The sequence below is a fragment of the Athene noctua genome, chromosome 10 (assembly GCF_965140245.1).
Source record: "Athene noctua chromosome 10, bAthNoc1.hap1.1, whole genome shotgun sequence".
Lineage (NCBI taxonomy): Eukaryota > Metazoa > Chordata > Aves > Strigiformes > Strigidae > Athene > Athene noctua.
Window position 1 is genome coordinate 7,141,564 of NC_134046.1, and position 25,237 is coordinate 7,166,800.

General features: G+C 44.2%; 1 protein-coding gene across 1 annotated transcript in view; it reads right to left on the reverse strand.

Moving 5' to 3' along the window:
• LRIG1 (leucine rich repeats and immunoglobulin like domains 1) overlaps window positions 1–25,237 on the reverse strand; it is a 96,309-nt gene that overhangs the window by 32,248 nt on the left and 38,824 nt on the right. Inside the window, 3 exon segments of the mRNA XM_074914738.1 lie at window positions 156–299; window positions 1,333–1,470; window positions 20,300–20,374. Of these exon segments, the coding sequence (XP_074770839.1) occupies window positions 156–299; window positions 1,333–1,470; window positions 20,300–20,374 (357 nt within the window).

The following is a 25,237-nucleotide window of genomic DNA, read 5'->3' on the forward strand; positions in this document are numbered from 1 at the left end:
TTTTATTAGGTGCTGGCAGAGGAATACTGCATAATGCATTCTAAGTTTTATAGATAGCAGGTGAGGAAGGGTGACATTTGGTGTGTATATCCTCAGGGACATTTTGTCTCCATAAAGTGTGGCTGAACTTAATTAAAATGCACATTTCTACTCACAGTTGTATTAGCCTGGGTAGCCTGAATGCCTTGACAGGAAGCTGAGTGATCCTGTTTTTACTCAGACGAAGTGTTAGCAGGGACCGTGACAGACTATCAAAAGCACCAGGCTCCAGGGTGTTGATTCTGTTGCTCCCCAGGTAACTGGAATAAATCACAGCAGAAAATGAACAGCTCTGTCAGAAATCTCCTTTTATCGGCATTTGGTTGGTCTCCAGACAGGCTGGTGAAATTACAGAGGTGGCTTCAAATCAGTTGGATTTCTGGCTGCACAAAAAGCACAGTGCCTTTCCCAGAGACAGGTGACGATGGTGGAGAAGTGCTGCACACTTCCCAAGAGTTCCTTGAAACCCTCCTACCTCAGCAAGGCAACTGGGAGTGGAAGCTAGAAACTGGAGAATATTCCAATGCAGGCTGACTCTATTCATTCCCCATTTTTCCCCTCAGCATCTGTCCCAGGGATCTTCCATACTCTTGTACCCTAATCTTAACCACAGAGCCTGTTTTTACAGGACAACAGGCAAACATCAGTCACAACACCACTGTCTTATACCCTCTTACAACCAGGGGCAGAAACTAAAGTGCAAACTTCAATGCAAGTAGATTATCTGTCTGCACCTCAAGGTAACTAAAACACAGATTATTTTATGTTTCTCTGCATAGGCAAACTTCTCTACTGGCAGGATGCTCCTCTGCTTAACCCCTGGTCTTCTTTGAATAACCAATGAGAAATTTCTGTTCTTAACGTTCAGTACCACTTTCATGATGAAAGAGTCATTCCACCTCCTCTCTTCCAGATGCACAGGGGCTGATCTGGGAAACAGCATGTACACTGCCCACTGGGCAAGAGACAAAGGTCTGCTGTGCAGACAGTTGTTCTGGCTTCTAGGTTTCCAGCTATAAAGACACCCACACCTGAAGGATGCAGGATACCTTTTCCCTGTTGCAACATTCCCATGCAACACAATTAATAATAATCTGTATTCTTTACAGATACATTAGAAAGCAGAAAGCCAGAGTTCAAAAAATAACCTGACAGTAGGGACACTGTGCTTGCCTTCTAGTTCTTCTTTGCATACTTTACGTCCATTCCCCCTCCTTTTTTTCAAGAAGGTTTGAGGCCCTTTTCTCTGCTGTGGTAACTCAACAAAAGCTGTTCCCAACAAGAAAAACTCACAGCTCCTTTATGTGAAGTCCCTGTGGAAAGCAGCCGTTTCGGATTTCCGTGATGTCATTGAAACTCAGGTCCAACGTTTCCAGGGTAACGTAGGGCTTCAGTTGACTTGCTTCAATGCTGCGGATCCTGTTGTGATGCCTGAAAACAGTCAGGAGGAGAAACGGAGACAATTTAGTTCTCTTAGAAAAACAGAAAGAATATCCGAGGCCGCAGCAGGCCCACGGGCTGGCCCGTGAGTTCATACGCTCAGACTTCGGTGCTTCTTCAACAGCTGTCCAAGGAGAAACCTACACCAGAGAGACCGTCCCTAAACCCCATGCTGTTCCTATGGCTAGAGAGACTAACTCACAGATATTTGTAAGCTTCCAGGCACCCTTTCTGGTATGGTACAAGACTTTTCCCTTCTGTGAATCACTGACTCCATTAATCAGTTTTTCTTCCAGTAATCTGGGCTTGGTCTCCTACAAGCCTTCACTTCCAGAATGCATTTATTACATGCAAAGACTGCAGGTCTAGATTTTACCTACAGGCAAGGAGTGCTGATCAACAGTTTAAGCAACCTGCCAATTTTACACAGAAAACTGGATTTTCAGAACAGCAGACAGATAACTAAGTATTATCTTAGCAAAATTTACAAAACACTGTTTCCTTAATCCTTAAGGATTCTTCTGAAAACTCCCAGCTTTGGATTACTCTTGTAACGCAAAGAAATACTGTTAAAACAGCTTAAAATGTTCTTGTAAATGTTTCCTCATCTTTTGCTAGTGCAATCAGGACAACTCTGCAGTGCCAGTGCTCTGCCCAAGCATCGCCTGCAGGATCAGACCCTGTAATGATCACCTGTGTTTGCTGCCTTACCAGCACCAGCCTGAAGGATTCAATCTAATGATTTTCTTCAGAGAAAGTACTACATGCTGTCCTCAGGGTTTCCACAGCCATCAAACAGTTAAATACCTCCAGACCTCATCTGTACTCAACGAGGTCTAACTAAAAATTCCCTGAGTCCCTTCCTCTGACTCCTTTCTGGCCTGAATCAGTAGAGAGAACAGTAATCAATTAAAAAAAAAAAATACATTGTGCATTAGTCACAAGTAGAGCACATGCCTGATGTGAATTTAGACCAGTCACTGATATTACTGGCAAGCTATGAGTGAGGCACTCCAAACAGAGACGCTCACCAGACACTTGAGAACTTGCTGAATAATAAGAGATAGTAGAGAGGGTTCAGACAAGTACTGTGCCTTAATCCGGCTGGCTACCCACTGAGTAATGAGGAGACAGCAGCCAGTGAAAGCATCTTGAACGCCAACGAGGCCGTCCCAGCTCTCCTGACAAAGCATCAGCTCTTTGAAACAAAAAAAACCTGACCACAGCCTTCCAGGCACTGAAGCCGATGGGTGTCTAGGAGCCAGTCTTCTCCAGCCTCACCCCCGTTTCAGGCTCTTCCAGGGGTTCAGACAAGCCCCTTTCAAAGAAAACCCCTCCCTCCAAAAGAAAATACCAATAGCACATGGCAAGGGACCCACTCCCTGCACTGTGATCTGCTCCTTTACCCTCCCTATTATTAAAACCAGGTTGTTTCACCACCACATTTGCTGGTGTCTGTAACAGGAAGAGGGTAAAAACTGCATTCCCAGAACAATTTGCTTTTGGAAACTCACCCTTTAAACAGCCAGCATGTGACCCTCACTTATACTGGGGAAACATTTGCAGAAATGCTGCTCTGACTAAAGGGTTTAAATGCTACTTAATTAATTCAGTGCAGGCTCACAAAACATTAAGGACAAATTTTACACCACTACGGCAGTGTGCTGCTAATATGATGCAAAAAGGTATCAAGAAAAACAAAGAAAAGTCATAACTTATGTCTCCTGAACTGGCTATTCCATGGGTTACAAGCACACAGATCTCTATAACCACAGACTGTATAAAAGGCAGTGATATGGCTACTATCCAAATGACCAATATTCATTTACAGCTAGGAATAAAGACGGAATTTTGACATCCACACACAGTGGAACAGAGATCCTGTGAATTTATGCAATAGCGAGACTAAACTACAGGAAAATTCACTATACCCAGAATTCTGTGACCTCCCTAAGTTGAAAACATGGGTGAGAAGGATTTCTTTTCCCCAAGGACTAGTTTCTTCTGCAGTGAACTCAATTAGTAGAATCAGCAAGTTCAAAAATGTCAATCTTTTTTTCCTCCTCAAAAGAAGAGGGTCCATTAAACGTGCGTGTGACCCTGATTCAGGAAAGTACCTCATTACAGACTTAAGTGAAAGCAAAGCCCAAGCATGTTTTCTGGAGCTCTCCTGAAGCAGGGGCTGTGAGTTCAACTCTGATCTCATCTAGGCTGTGATGGCTGAGATGAATCTGGCCGTAAATTAACAGGAAATGAAGGCTTGTACAAATGAACGTGGAGAATCTATAAATTACCTGACAATCCCTGTGCAGGGCAGCTAAGTCTGCAAGGGACTGAGAGCACAGAGTGAGTCTGGACATCAAGTGTTCTTCAGAAGCCAATGTTATTTTTTTAGAGTATTAATATTTCTGTGCTTTAGTTGCTCAATGTATATCCAATATGCGTGCCAGATCTCCCAGACTGACCCAGAAGACAGGCTTTATGAAGGGAAGAAAAGGACAAGTAAAGAACTCTTTTGTTTGAGCCACATTCACAGCGTCCAGGTGACTTCTGTCCATTTGCCTCTTGCTTTTCATGTGCTACAACTGGCAGATTAGATGGATGCGTTATTTCACATAGGAAAAAAAAAAAAAAGCCAAAAAAAAACAGGCTCCTTTCTCTCCCTCTCTCTGTCTCCTTCAAACATGGTCTGACTCCAAATGTAACTCTCAGCTCCAAACACCATCCCTGGCCAGTCCCAGCTGGGGAATGTCAGACAGTTCGCTGCAAAGCACATCACCCTCTCAAAGGGCTGCACTTCAAACAAAAGCAGCCCGGCTGACTTTTCCTATACACAGTATGCGATATGAACACAACATCATCCAAACCCTTTATATTTTATTTTTCATTCTTTCAGTAAGAGCTGAAATGGGATTTAACCCTTCCTGTTATTACTTGGATCCTTTCAGCTCGCCTGCTTTTGTTCCCAATCTCATTGCAAGGGTGTTTTACTGAAAAAAAGACCAGTGACGTTATGACTTTGCCTCTCCCCTTTAGTAGTGACTGGAAAAAGACTGGAAATTTCCCAACTCGCTCCTTAGTTTACACTTTGTTGGCTTCAAAGGTGACAGATCAAATTTTAGTACCAACTGCAACAAATTATCGATGCTTCCACAACCAATTTGCCTCCAGGTGTCTTTTCCTCTCCCCACTCCATAGGTATCACAGCCTGGAAACAGCTTTCCCTGCTTCACTTCAGCCAGTGTCACCTCAGAAGTGTACAGTGACAGGGCTTCAATGTGAGATTGTGCAATCAGAGCCTGGAGCAGGAGCCAAGTCTCTTAGTTTCTATTCCCAGCTCTGGCACTGACTCATCTGCCTTGGGCAAGTTTCTTAACCCCTCTCTACCTCTGGTTTACCAATGTGTATGGGAACATACTACCAGACTAGGATGATGCAGGACTGCCTTCACTGAGAACGAAGTATCTGATGTGAAAGCAGTTCAAGTGCAAAAGAAATCATAGGAACTAAGAAGCCCATCCAATTCCATTGTGGTTTGCTCATGAATATGGGAGGATCAGGCTAAAACAGTTGAACTCCCCACTTTGTACCCAATGTCATTCCCAGAGACACCTCATTTGCAGCTAATGCAGATCTTGAACTGTAACATCTTAGTGCCAGACTAAGGTAACTCAAAGTCAGCAATGGATTACTTTCACTCTAAGCTGCAGAGTTATGGCACTTGCTCAGGAACTGCTCTGCCCTCAGGTCAGCACCAGCTACAGCTGCAAACAGAGAGAGGAGAGCTAAGGGAAGCTACCCTCCCTCCAGCCATCGCTGCTGAACCTGCCCGCACCCCGAAGTAGTGCAGCCCCTAAAAGCCCTTGCCCCGCTCTTGACCAGACCCCTCAGGATTCCAGGAGATCTGGATTAACCTCGACCAGCTCTTTACTGAACCAAGGCTGTGAGGACCACGTCAGGAAACGAATGCGTGCTCTGCGCTCCTCCAGGCTGCTGCGAGACAGAAAAACAAGCAAAATGTTCCAGGGAAGCCAAAGCGTGTTTGGGTTTGCTCTAAGTCGGGAGGGAGCCGAAGGGGGTGGCAGGAAAACAACAGGTGGCACAAAGTCAAAAGCTTGCAGCATTTCCAGGAATCTCAGCTTGTATTTTAGAGGTAAAGTTACACTTTAATCCCGGTGGGTTTCCTAGTTCGAAGCATCTTTGTGAATATTTCTTTGATAAACAGGCTGTGAAACATTTTCCATTAGACCTAATAGGAGAAGAATTCACCACCTTCTTTGCAGCAAGCCTGTCCTTTGGAGAACACTAATCAGTTTAATTTAGACCATGGCTTCAAACTCCTTGTGTGAAATCGATGCAGAGAGCAGCGCAAACACACTCCTTTGTTGTTTGAGCCACATTCACTTCCCCTCAGCAGCTGCCCATTAGAAAGCTGACAGCGGAAAATCAAAGCAAGCAGACCCTCAGATGGGAATGTACGAGGGGCTTTAGTTGGTCTGATTTAAATACAATCAGTACAAAACCTCCTGGTTTAGACAAAGCCTGAATTAAGGCTGCCTTGGCTGCTGGGAGTCTGCAGTGCAAATGTTTAGTGTGAAGTGAGGCTCAAGGCAGGGAGAAGTCACATGCTTGGCCTTCATGTAGTGTCAGCTTACAGAGCTGGCTAGGCTCAAAAAAAAAAAAGAACCATAATACAGCAAACCTATTAAACCAACACCTGTTATAGGCATCAAAAATAAAATCAAGCTTCAAAAGAGAGGCTCCGCACCTTGGGTAGGGTTCTATTAATATGCCAGCACATTTTCAAAATTAGCATATGGGGGAGATCACAAGACTAGAAACAAAGAGATTAAAAAGTTCAGGGTTTGGTTAATACTTCCATACGGGGAAAGTATTGAAGAAACTAAACGCTGGAGCCAGAAAGAGTTATGGGGTTTGTTACTGAAGGACAGGCAAGGTTTGGTGTCAGAGACAGGCCATGCAAAGAGAGCAAGATCAGAGGCACCGTAAGAGGAGACGGATCATGTACACTGTGACTAACCAATGCCTGGAATTACCTGCCCTCTTCTTCCTCTACCTTCTCAATTCAGAGAAGACAAAGATTTAATACTGATCCTCTCAGAAACACTGAGGAGATTCAAGACCTGGGTTCCTAAACTCTTGCCTTAGGTGATCTGCCATCTGATTTTAGCCCACTACTCACTACCCACACAAAAACATTAAATTTTTTTTTAAAAAAAAAAAAATCATAGTTTGAGTTGAAGGCAATACCCAAGCAATTTTCCTGATAAGGATGAAGGGGAACCAATGAAGTGTAATGTACGTTTGTATTTAAAAACAGCAGCAACAGAAATGTTTGTTTGTTGTGGTCACCTTATTACAATCAGTAACTCAAGATCTGTCCCAAGTGATTCTTATTAATGTATGGAAAGAAACATGAGAATGTCAAAGCTGATGTCCAGGTCCCAGTGACTCAAAGTCCATACAGTTTATCAATGCAAAGCTTCTTACACAATTTTAATTTTAGTTGTAATTTATTTTTTTGCCTCCAAAGACTTTTATTCTAAAAAAATTCTGTTCTGAGCTGTGAGTTGTGTAAGATCTGCCTTGGAGTAGTGAAGCTGTGTCTGCAGCAGAAGATGAAGTAAACATGCAGGTGACATGCTGGAAATCTGTGGCACGCAGTCCTCTAGTCCTTCACATGAGACTTTCCCTGAAAGAATAACCTGCACAAAGTGTATAAGCCTTCATGCTTCCCAATTGCATGAAAAACCCCACTATTTGATACCTTACACTGTCATGGCAGCCTTGCCAGGATAATCCATGAGGCTCAAGATTTCATACCATTACAATGTACATTTTTATCCAATACAACGTGCTGTATTTGCTTATGGGAAGAGCCCCACTGTCCTTTCAGAGTAAGGTTGCATGGGTTATTGTCTGGGCAGAAAGCAAGGATGCATGGAAGCAGCCCCCACTTTTCTCAGATGCTCTGAATCACTCCTTCCCTGAGGAATCCTGGCAGAGCCCCAGGCTGCCGTAGATACAGCTCTGTTTGTTCAGGTGCCGGCCGCACACACAAGAGTAGAGAAGTGGCAGACCAAGCAGCCGCTGCCTTTTCAGCTCAGTCACACAAAAACCCCTAACCAACCACCCAACATACAAGCAAAAACCCACCATGTGTAATTTGTATAGGTACCCTAACTTTTCCTTAAAGGTTTACATGCTCTGCCTGAGGCTGTATGTCAGGATCTTCCCTCTCCCTAGCACTCCTTCGAAGAAATCTTGACTTTCCAAGATGCAGCAAACAAAATCCATGACCATTTTACAGTTTTTAACTTAAAACCATCATATATATATATATAAGCATAAAGCAAGAACAGGCTGACAGAGCTATTCCAACTATACCAAACTATGGCAGAAAGTTTAAAGGCATTTCTCCATCTGCCATACATCAGCTTCAGAACAGATATATTTCAGGGGGCTTTCATGCATCAGGTTATGTTCTTGCTCTGTGTTGGTGGTTTAGTATGAACAAGCATGAAGCTAACTACCCACAGCCAGATGAAGGCTGGGACAGACAAGGGGTTCAAAAACCAACATGTTTGGGTTTTTTTCTTGTTTTGTTTGGTTAGTTGTTGGTTTTGGGGGTTTTTTTTTGAAGGAGGAGGGGGCAGAAAAAAAAAAATGTAACTTTTTACAGTGAAGTGATCTCTGTTCCAGGTCATGAACATTTAAGGTCAGAAAGCAGTCTGGGAGATGAGATTTGCTAATTCTTCCCTTTGGACCCGAGAGCAGCAGCCACCTGCAAGTCAAGTCAGAGATACTGCACAGGGCTGTGTTATGAACTACTTATTCCCACAAACTATTACACACACAAATAGTTCCACTGAAGTCAACAGGACTATTCATGTGGGACCAGCATGACTCAAGGGCTATGTTTTCACTATCTGTTAAGGGTTACTCTGTGGCCACCCACAGGACCAAACTCATCTGTCTCACTGACAGACTGCAACTGTTGACCCTGGTGCAGTCCAAGTGTGGCCTCAGAGCATCCTTGGTCCCTGGGTACCTGATTATGGGCAGATGTTACCCTCCTGCTAGGCACACTCTCACAGCTCTTTCATAAGGCAACCGCTTAGGTAAGAGTTAAGCAGACATCAAGCATCATACTCTTTAGAAGCTGACTTTCACAGCAGCTGGACATCAGCAAGGGCCAGGAGTTGATACACATTTAAGGCCTTTGTTGGGTTCAGTACAAACTGCATAAAGGAAAGATTTTCTTCTAATGTAACCAAAAAACCCACCACATCCAGTGAGATACTTATTTTCTTAGGATATTTTTGCACAAGCAACATTTATGTAAACTTTCTGACTTGTTAGATGACTTTACCTCAGTGGATCTAACACACAGCGTAAGTGATGTAATTTTCAAAGTTCTCTCCCTCACTTTGATCTGCACTTACTTTCATTAGACTTTTTTGACTTGCCACCATATGATTTTGCATATTTTTTGCAACACCTAACTTTCTAAACCTTTGGCATTCGATTCCATTAACAGAGCAAAATGTGTGGGATAGGCAGGATTAGAAATTAGTCATCTTTAAAACAGAGGCTGTCTTATCTCTTAAGCAAATTACACAACCTGTTATAACATCAAAGCAAACTAAGATTCCCAAAGACAAGACAGTCTCAGTCCCCCCATCAGCAACAGGGTGGTTCCAAGAGGACCAGAGTTTCTGCTCTCTTCTTGTTACACCAGATGTTCCATGAAGATTGTACTCTGCAGAGGCTTGATGTGATGTATTCACCATGATGTATTCACAAAGGGCACAGATCTATTAAAAAAGGCTGTGCAAAGCATCTTTCATCATCACAGCTTCTCTGTAAGGAGCTTTCCTGAACTTTTATGAACTCAATACCAGAGTACAACCCTCACCTCCATGTGTGCAGATCTACCTCAAAACTTCTCAGCAATTATCTCCAGAGTCACCATGTGCATCCCCCAGAGGAATGATGCACCTGCTAGGGTTGGGGCCAGGGACCTTCAGCAGGGGCTACCCAACTTGTAATGCAGTTTGACCAGTTCTCTGGCACAGGGGAGGGAGAGGATCTCTAAGTCACTGAAAATAATCAATGCTGGTTTTGAAACAGCCACTGTGTGAACACTCATAGCTGTGCTAGACTTTCACCCTCTCCTCCTCCAGATAACAGTCCAAGCCATTGCTCTTGTCACTCTCCATCTTCTCACATTCCCTGGCCTCAGTCTGGAGCAAGCACTGAGAAAGGCTGCAAAGGAGAAAAGAGGTCCTGCTAAGTTCTGAACTCTAAGGGGGAGAATTGTCCCATGCAAATAGAAGGACGAGTCATATAAGGTAAATGGCAGTTCTCATACAAGAATGCAGGAAACCACATGGCTCTGCCGCAGCTGTCTAAATGGGGTCCTGGGGCTCAGCAGAGCCTCTTTGAAGGAAGGACGGCATCAGTATTTGAAAGGGGTCATTCAGTTGCTGGCAGATGACAGTCAGGTCAGTGTTTCCATGTTCTACATCTTACATCTTTGGTCTGCTACTCTCTTGCTCTGCCATTGGCTTTTCCTCTTGCACTTTTACCTTGAGGGCTTTCTTCTGCTGCTGATACATGCCAGCCAAACTCAATTTTCTATCACAAATTAAATGCATAAGCCAGTCCTTGAAGCCAAGGAAAAGCCCAGCTCAACCCCCACCAGTCTGCTGCTCTGGTGAGTTCCTGCTCCCCACAGCCCCACACTTGCACAGCCCCCAGCACAAGGAGCCACTTCATGTCAGGGCTGCCACCTAGTCACCCACACACACTTATCACTGGCCTCAAAGATGAGCCAGGTTTGTGACAAGGAAAAACAGACACTAAGAATCAGATCCAGCCCAGATGTCTGTGTAACCAGCACAGAGCAGAGGCTGGGGCAGCTACTCTGTCCTACTCCCAAGCAGAGACTGCAGCCTCTTTTCAAGTTTTGTGCTTCTAATCAAGAAGGGCAGCATTTTCATCTGAAAGCCAATAGAGGCCAGGATCACAGGGCATGCAGGCACTTTTATCCTTAAATCCTGATGCTGATTTTAGTTTCTCTTTGTGTAATAAATGATCAAAGTAAAGAAGATCCACCACAGCCTAGTGGCTGCATGTGTTTTGTGGGTGGCTTTGTTTCGCTTCTGTCTCTCCACAGGAGTGAGGAGGGCAAAATACACAAGCAGAGAAGCAATTTAAGTGCAAACCAAATGTAATGACTCTGCCCATGATGCTGCAACATTAATCCAAACTGTAATTGCAAGCATACTGTTTGTGCCTGAAAGACATATGACACATGCTTCTCCTCACCTTTGACAGGAGCACAATAAAAACAGGTGGATTTAGCTACACAAGAGCTCTGTGATCCTGACATTAAGGCAGGTAAATAACAGGCACACTTGAATACATCTACTCTCCAGACCAAACTCTTGAGTCTCATGGAACTTGCAGCAAAGCTTGCGAAAAGACTTGCCCCTTGAAGGCGGCAGCAGTTGGAGAAACACGTTTTTTGACTGGCCAGTCAAACTCCTGTTAACACTTTAGAGATGTAGATAGGCTGGCTGGTTAGTCTGTTCCAACATGACACACACTTGTGCTCTGTTGAAAGGGCTTATCTGTCTTGTCAGCAAGGTCGCCAGAGCAGGAATAGCCTCTGGGCAGACTTCACTAAGAGCTCTGCTCGGCTGAGACCGTTCAGCCTGCAAGAAGGAATAGCTCCTATGTGGAAAAGCAATGGTCAAGTTAGCAAAGAAAATAGCTCTTCTTAACAAGTCTAGTCACCCTGTTACTAATAAAGCGTATCTAAGAAGGATGGCTTCAGGAAACTGCAGAAGGTGTCAAAAGATCCAGGGAACAGAAAATTTGAGCTCTGAAGTAGAACTGCAACTGCGCTAAGTCAGGCTGTTGTAAAACACTACCTGTTCAAGCTTCCCCAGAGAAGATCTTGTAGAATCAGTGGTAAGCATTTACCACCACTTAGCAAGTAAGTTCAAGCTTCTTTAATAAGACCATTTACTTCTTCATTCTGATGATTCTGAAAAAGACAACTGTCTCAAGAACATAATCTGGAGGGGAAAAAGTCTTCAATAACATCACCAAAAGGTGTTGTTCTTCCAAACCTGAAAAGTTACAGAAAGTCCAATCCCTTTCCCTGGTTGTTTATGCTAGTCACCCCACTGTTCAGCAACTGCTTCCACACAGCACATGATCCTCAGTATATAGATAGGACAGGAGAAGATATTTTTAAGTCTAAAAACAATGAGCCATTTATAGGTTCTTTCACCAACAACTCTTAATTCTTCCCCTCTCCCCAACTTTTTTCTCTGCTCAGATCTGACCACTAAAACAACTGTCTTTTCACTTGTACGCCCCTGCACTCCTGTTTCCCTTTCCAGCTGCCTTTACTATTCTCCCTGATGTGCAATTGAACATTAAATGGTTTGACAGGCAGAACACATACTCACCCAACCACTTATTCCCAATCAATATTCACACGGAATCCCTGTTAACAAGCGAGAGTTATGCACACACTTGGAAGGGAAGGTGGCCTCTTAAGTGACCACTTCTGAACATGTGTCCAATTACTTTCTCATCTGCCTTAACCAGCAATCAGATTTTCTACCCGCCAAGCCCCCAACACAGCTGTTTTTGCAAGAGTACATTCATAACTTTTGACACGATCTCTATTGTTCATCTCCGCAGTTAATCGGGGAACTTATAAGGGTTAAAAATAACAAAAAACCCAGCATATAGCCAGCTTTTATTCAGTTAAAAATGAACTTTCTAGAGATTCTTTTGCTAATCTTTTCCAACCTAGACATGGCTGGATCACATTTTAGTGAACACTGTTTACACTAGTGTTTCTTTACCCTGAATTACACATTATTCCTAACTGTGCCAGTGGAAGCAATGATGGAAGTGCTAAGCATCATACAGAGCAGAAGGTAAATGGCAAAACTGATGTTTTAACTCACTGGGCTTTGAACCACATGGGCAGGATTCACTTTTTAACACCTCTGCCGAAACAGTTTTAGCCTTGTTATACGCAGAGGAACTAAAAGACACTGACTGCCTCTTCTCATCAGGACACTTGGAAGTAAACAAAATGGAGATATTTTGCAAGTGCTCTATGGCACCATATTAAAAAAAAAAATTAAAATCACAATTCTACCCCCACCCTTCTTACTCCTTGCTAGGCATCTATTTGATGCTCTAAGCAAGCATGATTGGTCTAACAACTGGGATAAACCAAGGACTGGTAATGAGGACTAACTGTGCAATCTCAATAGGGAAGAATGCATAAAAACAGTAACTAATTGATAGCTTCCTGGTTTTATGCCATTTTGTTACAAAACTGAATCAGCCAAGCTTTCAGGGAGAAAAATGAGTAGAGAATTCTACCCAGAAATAATTTAACTTGCTTTTATTGCAGCTGCAAGCTCTGCTTTACTCACCCCAAGCAAACTAAATTGCCATTACTAGCAGTTTTTAAGCAGGAAACTTCAATATGCTAAAAAAACTTTCAACTCAGCAAGTTATTTATGTTTGAAATCTGCTCAGCCTGTGAAGACTAACAAAGAAATTGCGTTTGTAGACATGTGCTTTATTTGCCATATGCCATTAAATGAGACAGTCAATCTACCACAGATATTAATAGTAGCAAGTTTGGGCTATTCTAAGGCTCAAATATGAGGCTATTTTTCATATTGACCTTAACAAAAGATCATGGTCAGAAATGACCCTAACAACTAATCTAGGCTTGATCTGCAGAGGGACAGAACTTGGAAACCATCTTGTGCACTGTACAAGACACACAAATGCCCTCAGACATAAACCTCATGGTTTACATCTGCCCTGAAGCATTACCTCTTCAGCTCAGAGGAAGCAGGCCTACCCAAACAGGAATTTACCTGGTCTAGTGTGTAATGAACATGTGAGACACAGAGAAAAGATACTGTTCCAGTGTTCTAACCCCTAATCTTGTACTCCATCCCACAAGACCACTCGTGTCCTCTCCTTCCTCCAGAACAAATACTAACCTAGCACAGCCTGCCAAAAAGCACACAGATGTCAGAGCAGACCTGGCCTGGCTCAAAGCAATTCTCTACTCACAGAAGAGGCTGCCACAGCCGCACAAAACAGTTATCAGTTATCCTTACTAGTAAATACATAATGAAGCAGCCTCAAGGGATAACCGGTATTCCATGAGTTGTCACCAACTTTCACTATCTTTTTCCTTTAGCCAATTTTTACACTGTTCTATATGTACCCAGATTGCTTTCTGGTGCTCTTTTGTTGAGTCTGAGAACTATGTGCTTTACTGCTGTTTCTTTTCTAGAGAAAATGATTTCTCACTTCCCTGAAATAGCCCCAGATCCTTTGCCATTTCCATGCACTCGCATTGTATCTGAAAGCTCGAAGAGGACATGCAAATGATTAGAACAGTTCCAACAGCCCAAAAGAGAAGTCAAAACAGCGTCTCTTCTGGTGCTTGGGAGCACATGATTAATGAGAATTTCCTCCACTGGGAAAGGCTCTTGCAGTCTTTGGCCTCAAAAACTAGCAGACTTTACGCACCAGAGCCTTACTATGAACCCTGAGCAAAACAAACAGGAGAGGTGGGTTTTAGAATATCTCATGCCTGTACATTACTTGCATACTGAACAGCCTGACTGCCAGCATTCTTTCTATTCACCTTTCCACATCAATATATTCACATTCAAAAATAGAAACTGTGTAGTCTGCAGGGTGGACCAAATCCTCAGAAAGCAACTCTCTCTCCAGCCCGAGGGGAGCTCCCCAAGTAAACCCTGGAGAATTAGTCCCTGTAGACATGACACCACGTAAGAACCGATGCAGGCAGAGGCTGGGGGTGAACCTGCTCCCACTGATGGATCTACACCTGCATATACCACTTTGCCTTTCTTACCAGAGGAAGTTTTCTCTGTGCAAGTAATTATGCCGTGTGGCAGGCAGTGCGGTTTTCCAAGCTGCCCAAGACACATCCTGCACACAAGCAGAGCCTGCTGACTTCAACCAGACCCCGCACACGGCTGCATCTGAGTCATCTGCATTTTGTGCTTACGAGTACAAAACCGCTTGCTGTGACCCAGATGGAATTAACAGTGTATTCTCCTTATTTCTAATTGTTAGATCATCCTTTTTTAACTCCAACAAAGATGACTTGCAGCCTAAGTCTCTTGGGGGTCAAGGCAGTTGTTTTGTTTGTACAGCAAATAGCCACAGCAGGATCCCAGGCTACAAGTGGCCTCTAAGGCTACATCTATACTATTTTATTAGCTCAAATCTCAGTTCTTCATTTAAGCCCTAACTTCCCAACTATCAACACCACCTACTCAAGAACATGAAGTGAGCTCACACCTCATGTAGAGAATTGCTCAGGCTTGAGCTGTGCTCTATAAGCAACACAGATGCAGCAGTTTTGAGCTCTAAGGGGTTACCCAGAGAGGCTGCCAATGGCAGGAACTGAAGCTGCAGTTCTCCTGATACTCAGCTGAGTCTTCATCATCTTAACTTGAAAAGCAAAGACCAACTGGAGTCACATCTCAACATCACCACCTCAGCTCCTGGGAAAAGCTTGCAGAAACAAAGGCATGTTTGCTAGATCACACTTGGATCAGCAGAGTACAGCGACTGCTAACACTGTTGTAGCTAACATAGCAAGACATGTTTGTCTTGGGTGAAAGCAAAGCAGCAGCTCAAAGCATCTAATGGACCACATGGGTCATTAGAAAGAGGCTCTAACTCCATTTGACAACACTAGCAAAGCAGTGCAAACAGTACTACAGTAACAGTTGCTTTCCTAAGCCTTCACTAAGAAAGCATGACGTAACAGCTCCAGGAGGAGGATCAACAGTATAATGCCAATTCTGCCCTGTTAGGGATCTCCCAAGATCCCTAGAGTCAATTCTAACCCGCTACAAAGGTCTAATGAGGTACAATGAAAATTAAAGCCAAAGTCGGACAAGAAACAAGGGTCACATTACTTACAATGTGACTAGTTTAGCTACTATTATAACGAAATCCCCAACACTTTTGGGAAAAGCTCTCCAAGAAACCATGCAATTCAAATGGAAACGTTATTCATGATGCAGAAATTAGTGGCTAGACTCTTTGACCTGTCTTACTGCCCAACATCCAGATGAAATACCAGAGTATCCTCCTTTTCATGAGGACCATACTGCCCCACATCTCCATCTGAGCTCACCAGTCCTTTCAAGCAGACCTAGCATGTTCCCTGACACTCCTGGTTTCCAATTCTCCATGTATTTAGTTTTCAAATTTTACACGATCTATTTTGCCTGTGGCATAGTAGATCACTCACCCTTCTCAGATTAGCCTTCTCTGTTTAATTACAGTTTAATGTGAATTGATCTTTACATTAATGAGCCTGTAAAGAAGATTGATTTTCTTCAAGAGACTTTTATGCTCAGTTTGGCAGCAGAGTAGTCCTATTGATTTTGCTCTCCACAGTAAATACACTGCAGAGTGTCATCACATCCTCTGTGAATCAGCTAATCCTATTTCACACCCTTTTGCTCCAAAAATCTCTATTCTCACTACCTTATCTGTGCTTATTCAGAGTAAGATCATGGGGCCAAAGCATCTCAAACAGCCTTGCCTGTTGCTAACATACAGCTGACTACCATGGGTCACTATCCCTTTTGTTCCTAAATGGCTGGGGGATTAAAAGACTTACAGTGAAAGAAACGAAAGTTATTTTTAAGTGTTTAATCTGTTAACTTCCTTAATTCCTAGCCCGCTAAGGACATTGCACAGAGTGTGCTCTGTTTATCACACTTGCTTCAGAGGTCTGGCTAGCAGGCTCTCCTCTGAGCTCCACAGCTGTGGAACAGCCTGTGCAGGCACACCAGCACCCGTGGATGCTGACTCAGACGGCCGGTCACCTTGGAGCCAGGGCAGAGGACAAGATCCACCTTCATCATGCCATCATCCCAAACCCCCCAGGATGCATTTACCCACATGCGGGTAGATGAAGCAGAGGCAGGCAGGCCCCAGAGTAAGGGTTGAGCTTGCACCTGCACAGGGGGGTTTGTGATAAACCTGTAGTAACAGAGCAGTGCAGAGCCAATTGCAGCTCAGGTCCAACCTTCACCAGGCATGCTAGCAAGGCTAAGAGACTCTCCGCACAAGTTAGTGAGGAAGTCGGATATAAACAACCTCAGTTCTGCTGCGAATAAATGGTTTCTTCCATCTGCCCCTTCCCCATCAGATCATGTAACAGTCTTTGAGAACCTACAGAGTTAACACACTTCAGTCGCAGCAGAACATTGGGAAGGGAAATCCTCAGCCAAGAGCATGTCAGTGAAAACATCCTGCCATCAACTCCCAAATGTCCAAGTCTAGGAACTGTAGCTAAATTACAAATGCTGTGGGAATTTCAGACAAGATTCTCCTCTTAGCTACTCTGATGTAATTTCGGAATGAATCCAGATTCAGTCTCTCCCCCTCCCAGCTGAATTTCCTGGCTTTTGTTTGCCCTAACAGATGTTTGCATTTAATGTCTGTTTTTATTTGGTAACCCATACACAGATTATTTTTCCCTTCTGTTCTATTAAAAGCCTTATCAAGTCCCTTATGTTTGCTCTCGTTGAGATGAACGACTTTGGCAGTATTTTCAACGTGCAAGGCAAACAAACTGACTCTTCAAGGAATAATTAAACTGAACTAAACTTCATGGCAGTACATTAGGGTATAGCATGTTTGATACATATGCCTGCATCCATGTGCAGCCTGAAGCATCCAAAGATTTGCAGAAAGCCCTTGAGAATTCTCTCTCCAACAGATTCCCACATCCTTACATATATACATTACTGGCCCGTGGTCCACTCATGTGGGGTCAAGCAAATTTCAGGTGATGAAGACAGGTATGGGAAACCCAAAAAACAGGGAATGCAAAGCAATCAAGCTTATTACAAAAACCTTTATGCAAAGTTTGAGTCTGGCGGTATGGCAGGTTTTCTCCCAGCACCAAAAGGAGAAGTGTCTTCCCTAGTTTAAGAAGAGTGGGGGATGAAGTAACTCATTCAAGAGCTGTTTTGAGTGACAAATATACAACCCTTGCTTTTATAATACATTTGCAGCCCTTTGGAAATACTTAACCACATGCAATATACAAAACCTACTTCAGAGGTCTGTGAGGTAAACACACTTCACACATTTCTAAACACTGAAAAAAAAGGAAACCTATTTATTTTTCTTTAGCAGTAAGAATACACTGTAACACTATATACTTAAACATAAACTAGTTTCTCAGTACACAGTCTTCATTATGAGTCTTCACCCTGGGTTTGGTTTGGCAGCCTCCCCAATTATTACTTCACAGATTTGAAGGCCAGAAGAAACCAGTATGATCATATAATCCGATTTCTTACATCACAAAGGCCAAAGAACTTTACCTAACAATTTCTGTATCAAGCCCATTAACCTAGAGTTGAACTAAAGGACCACCTTTTAGGAAGCCATCCAATTGATTTAAAGACTCCCAAGGATGGAAAAAGCTTCACTTCCTCAGCAAATCATTCCAATGTGAGTTAGTCAGCAACATTGATTAAAGCAGGTACTTTAAAACATCTTTCAGATTATTTTTACCTCTGATAAAACTTAAAAGGAAATGCAAGGGGAAAAGTGGCATTCTCTGAAGCAAGCTAAACAAAGAGATCCTTCTTGCAGAGGTATGACAGCAGCATTACAAATACCACTATCGGAGTTATTTATGTGTAGCAGCTGAGGAAAGCAATACAGATTTCTGGAAAGTGATACTAAGCAGGTCTGTTTAGAATACAGTCCTTTTATCATTTGGTTTTGTACCTTCCCCTTACTTCTGCACCACTCTGAAATTTCAGAGGAGCTGTAAATCTACTGCTTTCCACCAGTCATTATTCCTCCTTTCCAACTGCTTATTTCATTTCAGGAATAAAAAACCCAAAGCTCTAGCAATTTGGTCCTTTGCCAATAGCTAAATTAATAGCAAAAATAACAAGGGCTTGTGAAACTCAGATCATTTATAGACTTCATGAGAAAGAAAAGCCGATTTGGGGGGCCTAAAACTATATCCCGGATGGTGAATTGTATGCAAACTTTCCACCCATAAAGCAGATTTCTGGAGGTTTTTGAATCCCAACACGTAACATGCTGGGTTATGTGGTAGCCTGGTAAGCTCAGTTCAAGTGGCAGGCAGATGGCCTCTCGTGTCAGGGGATCATGCTTTAAACAAGGGACCCTGCTTGGAGGGAGTTACCGCCCCGCCCTGCGGCCAGCAGCCCCCAGATCACACATCCAGACTTCACATGTGGTCACGCAAGCGGGGAGAGGCTGCGGCAGGAGGCAGAAATCAAACAAGATGATTTCACACCAACTGCATGTGACATTTGACAGGTCTGATAACTGCTGAGACACAAGCCACCCCTACGCACAGGAGGTGAAGTGGTTACTTATGCATTGAACAGATCCACTTGCTAGATCCAGCACTGATGATAGCAGAGGAGCACTTCGGCTCTTCACAAGCTCTGCAGGAACACGGTATACCCAGGAACCAGATCAAAGACACCGTATCTCAACTGAAAGCTAAACACGCTTCTCACTAAACTCAGGAAGGAGATACAGACACCAATTTGAAGCTAAGATCCTTAAACTGAATTAAGACAGTGAGGGAGTTGTTATGCTTTGCATATTTTAACGCTTCCTAATGGAAGAGCAGGAACAGTGCCAGTTCATTTCACTCAATTCTGCCCTTGATTTAAGTAATAGGAATGTACTTGTCAACAGATCAAGGTTGACTCAGAGTAAGTCAGAGCCTTTTGAGCATGAGAGGCCAATCACCTGGTGGTACAGACACAGGCATTTTCCACTATGAGAAGCAAACCCATGGCAAATATGGACACCTGCCTGCAAGTGTACACTGCAAGGCCACGCACACTGGAAGCCATCACTTGAACTGCTCAAGCGCACTGCTGGAGTCCACATTAGCTATAACACTTCCCCTTCCCAGGAACTTGGGAGGTATCATGCATACCTCAGCAAAATTCCTTCTCTGTGTGCATTACAAGCAGACACATGCAAAAATAACTTTAAAAATCCACACTCTTAAGGTATTAAGAAGTTTGATATTGAGTCTTTACTCCATTCAGCAGCATCCTCAACCCAAGATCCTTGGTGGCAGATACAAGGGCTCTCAGGTGTCTAATACTTCTGCAGACACCTAAACTACTGAAGTTAGAAACTTCAAAGCTTCTCCAGATCCAGCCTTACAATCATCAATCACTCTCTCAAAAAAAGTTGAAGGAGACCATAAAAACAGGTCTGGAATGAGTTCCCTGAAAGATTAAGATGCAAATAGTTTCTGGCTTTAAGAGAAACGCAGAAATGATCAGAACAGGGCCAGGGAAAAAAGAACAATAAAGGTAAAATTATATACTCCTTTAACAGCACAAGTATGACATAATGGTTGAAACTCAGAGGCAGATGAGAAAAGAATTTTACTTGATATGCATCTAGCCTGTGGAGTTTACTGACATAAGTTACCACTGACCATAAGCACATTAATCAAGCTCAACCTCATGCAAATCACATGACTCCAGCTGATGTTTCTTAATTAAGGTGCCAACAAGCCCGATAATGAAATCTGAAGAGTCAGAAGTGGGTGTGATACACACAAAACACTTGGTCAGTAGCAGCTAAACCTAACCCGCAAACAGCCCAAAGTCAAAAACTGCAACAGGCAGCAGTAACTTACAGGTGGAGGGAGCGGACACTGGAAGCAGCAGGTCCCAGGGAGGGAATGGCAGTCAGCTCATTGTTGTTGAGTCTCCTGCAAACAAATAAATTAATTGTTGAAGCAAGCAGCCTACGACCAAGCATGCAGGAGCAGGGGACAGCCATGGCACCTCCTTATCCAACCCCCTTGACCCTCGAGGAACACTGACTTTTTGGAAGAGGCCTCTATCTCAAGAGGTTTGTCTGGGTCTGACAGTCCCACCTTATCTTCCCAACCCCTTAATAAATAAGAACCACCATAACTGGTCCCACAGTACCTTCTTTACAAAAGCAAGGGTTTTTACCCCTTCCACCCACTCCCTCAAGCGAGGTTAGCACCACCAAGGAAGGCACTGTGCCACAAGCCCTCCATCAGCCTGAGCTTCCACTGTCATTGCAGCACCAAGCACAAGACAGGAGACTGTTTGCACCCACAGCCACGAGACAGCTGGGTCCTGCTGCCTCAGGACAATGAATTTAACTCCCTCCCAAGCAGCAGTCCCCCCTCGCCCCTCCATGCCAGGCCAGGGCACGGGGATCCAGCAGGGTGCCATGACAGCGGGGAGCCGCAGCCACAGGCCTCCTCCCCACACCAGGCCAAGCTCTGGAAATCCTGCAAGGGCAGCCCCACTAAGCCAGCAGCGCACACACAAAAACCTGGCCCTGGGTGCAGTAATGTCACTAAGAACAGGTGACCTGCTCCAGCAGGCTGGCTGGGGAGCACCAAGCACCCCCCCACCCAGGGCTAATGGCAATTGCAGATGGGGCCTTGCTCCTGGAAACACCAGTACAAAAATGTCCCCTTCAATGGCCTAATGTTTGAAGTGTTTTTCTGACTGAAAACAGATCCTTGCCATGTGACCAGGTCTTCCTTGGTTTAAAGAGCCCTTGTTTGTATGGTGAATTAGTCAATTAATTACTGTAACAGTCGCTTGTCTGGCTGCTTGAAAATTACCTAATTTCTTAGCCATCTTGCCCACTCCCTGCCCCCTCCGCTGCCGCATGCTGAAGCAATTAAAGCCAAGCCCCTGTCAGGCTGAGCAGGGAAGCACACAGCAGCTCCCCAGGTCCTCCAGCCATCTCCGATCAGCTATTGTTTGAGGCAGAGCCTCACTGAGCCTCTTGCCCCTGTGCCCACCTTTAAACGTTCCCCTTCTGCAGCGGATCCACAAAGCGGATCTCAAAAAAATATCACAACGTGGGTGCGAAAAGCAGAGCATCCCATAGCAGGCAGGGGAGCACGGCACAACTGAGGTGTGCTAAGCCATGTGCATGAGTTGGGGCAATGCTGAATTATGTTTTTTTATTTCCTTCTTTCCTTTAAAACTGTTTTTGGCAGGTGGGAGAGGACAGCAGTACATCCATCCCAGAACTTCCTTCTGACTCCTCTGAGAGCAGGCAAGATATTTGATTTCATGAGGAGTTCCAGGCACTGCTGGGATAAAAGCTTTCCTTAGCCTCAGCTCTGCCTCTGACATTATACCCGTGCCTTAAAATGTAAGGGAAAAAAGCCAGATGCATTGCAATTCAGCAAGGAGCTCCACTTTGCAACTAAAAGCTCATTGTTGCTCATATTATAGCAAGGTCTAGAGCTTTGAAAGGTACAAAGCAAGTTGGAAAGAGCATTCAAATGCTTATATTTCTGCCATATTTTCATTACCATCCAACTGAGCATCTTCTGGAAAGGCACAGGAGGAGAATTAGGGTCACCCTCTGCTAGCCCGGGTCAGCTCTGGTTAAGCAGTTTTGACACCAACCAGTGTCGAACAACTGGTCAAACCCTCCTTTGACGTAAGTGTTATTTTCATATATCAGTCTCCTGTCAGGTCAGAAGTGGTTCTCCCACCTCATTTTCTCTCTTGGCTCACAGGCACCAGTTGCTGATGCAGAGGAGACAGCCAAGCTCAGTATTTGCCTGGGATTTCCCTCTCATCTTCCCCTCCCCCCATGTAAAGGAACAAGAAAAAATTGAAAAGACACAAAAAGCAGAACAGCCAGGCTCCACAAATTTAAGCTTTCAGACTCCTTTCTCTTCCCCAGCCCTCCCCTTTGACGACACAAGCCTCCTGCCTCTGGATGGTAAGGCAGAGGAGGAGGGGGGCCACCCGTATTAAATATTTACGGTCCAGTTGCCAGGCTGGTGTCAAGCTGAAATGGAGCCTGCTCAAAAATAGCACAGCTCTCCAGAGCTTTCGGTGAAAGGCACTTTCGAAAATAAAAGGTGAGTTGTTTGGAGAGGAATTTTAGCAGTTACTACCTCTTTGTTACAAATGAGCTTGGAAAACCTGAGAGCCATGCAACCATCACTTTCATGGATCCCATGATCCATATGACCTGAGGAAACCCCAGAAAGGACCAAGGGCCTACCCAACAGCAACACCCTCCATCCCACCCTTTCAACCAAGGGATGAGAATGGATGGACCCCAAGGGGCTGTCATTAGAGGGAGCCACCAAAAGGGATGACAGCATAGGTGTCCTGAAGGAAAGTTACATCCCACTCCAGCCCCTACCCCTTGAGCCTCCATCAGCACAAAGCTACTTACTTCAGAGCATATGGTATCACAGGGTTTCAGATCACTTTGCCACTAAATTTCATCCCACGCTGACTTAAAACTTTTAATGAGAAAAAGCTTCTGAAATAACGCAACACACCCCCCACCCCCCCAACTGCTTAAACCCAGGGAAAGGGAAGAGTGTGGGGTAAATACAGCTATTTATTACTGAGTAAAACAGAGTATCCAAGATAAGCTACGAAGTTTAAATCTTTTGGTTTGCAGACTTAAAATCAAGGGAAAACAAAAGGTATTCAAAATATATCACACTAATTATTCACATACAGTGACACATACAGAGCTTTCAGCCCCATCTGTAATGCTCAAGAACCACAGGCACCGTGTTTGAGGCATCATGGGAGGTTTCAGGTCTTATCAATGCATCTATTATTTGGGGCAATCTCTTTTCCCGAGGGGGACTTGGTTTGCCCAGCACAGCGCGCACAGCAAAACACTGACTTGCTCTCAAGACATGCCACAGCATGATGCTTATTTCATGAATGTTTGTAAAGTGCTTAAAAAAAAAAACTCAGAAAGGAGATGCTCTGGCAGTACAGATGTGGTTCTCTTTGTGAAACGCAGTTTATTTCAGTGGTCTGTGGTTTAGCTGTTATTCAAAAGCAACCAAGATTGGTAGATAGGGCTTTTAATAGAGCTTCTCCCTCACACTTTCCAGAGACTGCCTTCCAGGCTCTGCTCCAGACCTCTGCCTCCCTTCCAGTCTCCCATTTCTGGCTGTTCCCTTTCCCTCCTACTTACTCCTCTGCCTTCTCCCTTTTCCCTAACCCTGCCTTTCTGACACAGCAAGCAGCTCTTATCTGCACCATTTGTGGGCTGCATTACTTACCTCTCCCAAACCCTGACATCTTTTTTTTTTAGCGGCTGACAGTTCAGTGCAGGACTTGTCCCACTCTGGACACTTTGCAGCACTTTGCACAAGGGAGCTCCCTACCTAACGAATCCGAAGCCATACAGGTTTCCCAGCCCCATGTTCCCCGAAGTCACATGCCTTCAGGCACTTCCACACATAAAAGCTATTGCTAAGCCACACTCACGTTAGGATAATTCTAAAGTCTCATGGGATCAGGGCTGCAATTCTCTTCTTTAAGCACAGTAATTTAAGGCTTTCCACAGTTTAAAGAGACATTGAGAGAACAGATCCTATACAGGCAGCCGTTTTGCTGACCTGCATCACTTTCTCTCCCCTCCCTGACTGCTCCCTAGGATGATCATGATGAACTGATTTCAGAGCACTGCAGTCATTCCTGATGCATATTACTCACTCAATCACGATCCCTAGCAAGTCCCTACTATTGGTGTAAGGAGGGGATTCAGGGGCAATCAGGCCAAGGGAAAGATGCCATACTTATCCCTCCATGGTCCAATCCTGCAGGCATCAGCCAGGCAGAACTCCCACTGTAGCAAACCCTTTTGCCTATTTAAGAATCACAGGATCTGGGCCCTCCACAAGCCCCAGAGCCAACTCTTAATGAAAACAGACAGAGGACAAGAGAAAATGCACGATATACACAGAGTGCAGTATTGTTTCTGAAAGGAAATGTTTTTTCAGTTTCCCATGAGGCATCAGTAGCTCTTCAAACAGAACCCAAACCTCAAGTATGCCAGCGATTCAACATTCAAATGCAAGCTCATTACCTCAACCCACCGCTTGCAATTTTAGTCACTTTCATTTTTCAAAACCCAAAATCAGAGCTCCAGGAATCACTGTGAATAGCTGACAAGCACTCTGTGAGTGTAACTGCTGAGCATTTACACAGATCAGGAGCTAGGAAGCCCTGTGTTTCCTTTACCGGCAAGGGAGGTCTGGCACAGACACTCAGACCATCACCAACTCCCTCTCTCCCCCCACCAAGGCAGAAGACAGTCCTGCTGTTTTAGCCTCTCCCAGCAGACAAACAGAATTTGTTCTGGTTCCAAAAGGAGCGCAAATGTCAGAGAGGAGGAGACACAGTTAAGTGCTTTGTTATCCACTACACTACACCTTTGTTTCCTGGGAGATTTGGGTTAGGTTGGCATCAGGTATCACAATCCAGGCTGTTCTGCCTTGCTTCAGGGTTATCCTTTCAGCAAGGAGCTTTGTGTGTATGTTCAGGTGTGTTAGCTGAACCATTCCCTCAGAGCATTGCACAAGACTGAGGGAGGCAAACTCCAATGATTTCCAATAACAGCTATGCTGTTCTAATGGGAATGCCATGTTCTGCTAATCGATTAGTTTAAAAAAACCACACAGCACAGGTACAACATGGAGAAAAAACCTCCACACCAAGTCAGATCTGCTCGTTTAACTTCACTAAAGGAAGGTATTGTCTTAGGAAACTATACACAATTTCCTCCTGGCCCACAA